The following is a 2909-nucleotide window of genomic DNA, read 5'->3' as shown; positions in this document are numbered from 1 at the left end:
ACCTGGACATCACGTCCCGAGCAGATGGGATGCCATGAAGCTCATTCCGTGTTCCTCTTGTACTAATGGTTTTCGTCCAATATGATATGTTACAGTAGTAAAATGAGAGTTAATCTTTGACATGATTCGAGATTGTAAAATATCGATATTAGGTAGGCAGCTGCTTTGGCTCTGCCCCTGGCATTGCTGAAGTCCATGGGCGACGATAACCACCCACCATCAGGTGGGCCATAACACAAAAAATTCTACCTTAGAACCTTAGAAAACTTAGAACTTATATCTCAAGGTGGGTGGCGCATTTACGTTGTCGATGTCTATAGGCTCCAGTAACCACTGCCCACACCAGGTGGGCTGTGAGCTTGTCCACCCATCTAAGCAATAAAAAAAAAACTATTTTTGTGTTTTCAAAATATGACATATGTAACTCCATAAAATCCATCACTACTTCACGGACTATCGGCAAGCAACATTATTTTGACAAATAAGAGCCTGTTGTAATACAAAATAACTTGTTATTATAATCAAATGACAATCAGTATTTTAATGATGAAGAGTACTTGGGCTAGTGATTAAGACACCAGGTGTATCCGCATTAAATGATTCTGCAACGCCAATGTATTATCTGGCCATTACCATTTCTTCCAAATAAAGAGGTAGTAAATCTCTGTATAGAAACCCACTTTGACCATGAAGGGGAAAAAAGGTTTTTTTTGAAGGCAATTATGGGCGTTGACAACCACATAATAACAGGTGGGACACAATTCGTTCATGTCCCAAGGACAATAAAAACACGATAGAAAAATCAGCAAACTAAATCTTGCCTACATTTCGCATAACACCGTCCGTTGAATCAGCTCGCGGCGCTCTTCGTGCATCGGGGCGTCGTTATGCAAGTCGTATCCACGAGTGCAGATACTGAGCTCCGCGAACTAGATCATCAGCCCTCGCCTATATATACACACGCAGCTCTCCACTGTTATCAGTCGCATCCTCAGCCTCCGCACAGTAGCTCACCGCTCACAAACATGTACCTGGTAAGGACATCTGCACTCGATCTCTACAAATACGTGAGAAGATACATATGTACATGCATACATCTAGCGCCACCGTGCTTTGTCAAACCGCTTTGTCTATAAACAGCATTGAGCTGAGGATTTAGTTTTCCGAGGGTCATGTTGTTCCAATCATTAAAACGATACCTTAGCTTCTAATAATAATAGTTTGTTTATAGTCATAATTACATAAATAAATTTCCAAGGCTAAATATGTTGTAAATAAAATGCATGGACCCGACCCGGTAATCGTAACCCAACCCTTCCACAGCTCATAACTGTAGCCGTCCTCGCTGTGTCTCATGCAGCTAAACTGGACAAGACCTACCTTCCCCCTCACTCGCAGTCCTCCGGCGGGTCCGGTAGCTTCCTCCAGACTCCATTTGTCGAAGCCCAGAGACAATCACAACTCGGGTCGGCAGCGCAGAATGGCTTCGCTCGTGCCGGTAATGGGTTCGCCCAACCAGCCTTCGGCGGTCAGTACAGCAACGGATACGACGCGGTAGGTGTGGAGAGCCGCCCTGAACGTCCTCGCGCCGCTCTCGAGAGGAACGCAGCCATCCTCCGCCAGGACAACACCAACAACGGAGACTCCTACTCGTACGCGTACGAGACTGAGAACGGCATCTACGCTGAGGAGAACGGAGTCGCCGCCAACGGAGTGGAGGCTCAGGGAGGGTACTCTTACACCGGAGACGACGGACAAGTCTACACTATCCGGTGAGGCTCAATGCTCATTACGTCTTACACTGACATTAGTGAGTCAGAGCATCGAGCTCTAAATATCGTGAGAACTCAGCTCTTTAACTTACAATCTTTGCATTTGCGTAACGTAAAAGCGATGAATCGTGTTGTTACTGTATTGCTAATAATGCTTATTAGTGAACAAGACGCGGGTATTGATAATATTCTGCCGTGAACTGCAGATACACCGCGGACCAGAACGGCTTCGTGGCTCAAGGAGACCACATCCCCACCGCCCCCCCGGTCCCCGAGGAGATCCTGAGGGCGCTCGAGCAGAACGCTCAGGACGAAGCCGCCGGCATCTACGATGATGGTGAGTGCATATTCACGATATCTGAACAAGCATAATAACAATCTGCATAATAATAAAACGGCACATTTGTAATAAGAATCCCGTAGAGAATGCCGGCAGTTTAAGGTTTTCTTTTCTTGATTATTTAATCTTAAAGAAGCGAATCTTGCTACGAAATACAAACGGATATTTACTACTGTTACATATCCGTGGTTGAGACGCGGAGAGTAACTACACCTACTCAGCCTTCACCTCTCAAACAGGATCTTACAGCGAAGAGAAGTATGGGGGTGGCGAGGCGCGTCTCAACAAGCAGTACGCAGACAGCGTGGTGACCGACTCCGCGGCGTATCGTGACGTCAGCGGCCTGAGGACGCAGGCTTCCTTCCGCAACGGCCCTCAGACGGCATACCTCCCTCCCGCCCAGAGAAGGCAAGATGCCGGCTACCATTACTAAACAACCACCTCACACTTGTTGTTACTGTAAATAACCAACACTTGATATCGTTTTTATGTTGTTGTTAAGCTGTTTGTATTTAATAAATATTTTATTATCCAAATCCATTGTTTGATAATCAAATTTGAACCCACGGCTGCTTCGCTGCAGAAATATGCAGGACACTGGTGCTAATCCGCGTTAGTCCACAATACGCTCTATCAGTATTTAATGCCAATTGATGATCGCAATATATGGATCTAATACTCAGAGAACGCTGCTGCCGATTCTTAGATGATTCTCTTAGTTTTCATCTATGACTTCCGTGTGAAGAGAAGGGATAGTGTTGCACTAGGCCATCACACAGCCAAAAATCTAGATAGAT

General features: G+C 45.7%; 1 protein-coding gene across 1 annotated transcript; it reads left to right on the top strand.

Annotated features, from left to right (window-relative positions):
* The first annotated feature begins 1025 nt into the window (after positions 1 to 1025).
* On the top strand, positions 1026 to 2545 carry CPR13 (cuticular protein RR-1 motif 13). Its single transcript, NM_001173264.1, has 4 exons — positions 1026 to 1034; positions 1324 to 1772; positions 1979 to 2109; positions 2352 to 2545. Exons 1-4 carry the CDS (start codon positions 1026 to 1028, stop codon positions 2543 to 2545), a joined length of 783 nt encoding a protein of 260 aa, NP_001166735.1.
* Positions 2546 to 2909: the final 364 nt, after the last annotated feature.

Source organism: Bombyx mori, chromosome 19 (assembly GCF_030269925.1).
Source record: "Bombyx mori chromosome 19, ASM3026992v2".
NCBI lineage: Eukaryota > Metazoa > Arthropoda > Insecta > Lepidoptera > Bombycidae > Bombyx > Bombyx mori.
Note: the sequence above shows the minus strand (reverse complement) of the source record. Positions and strands in the feature narration are given on the sequence as shown.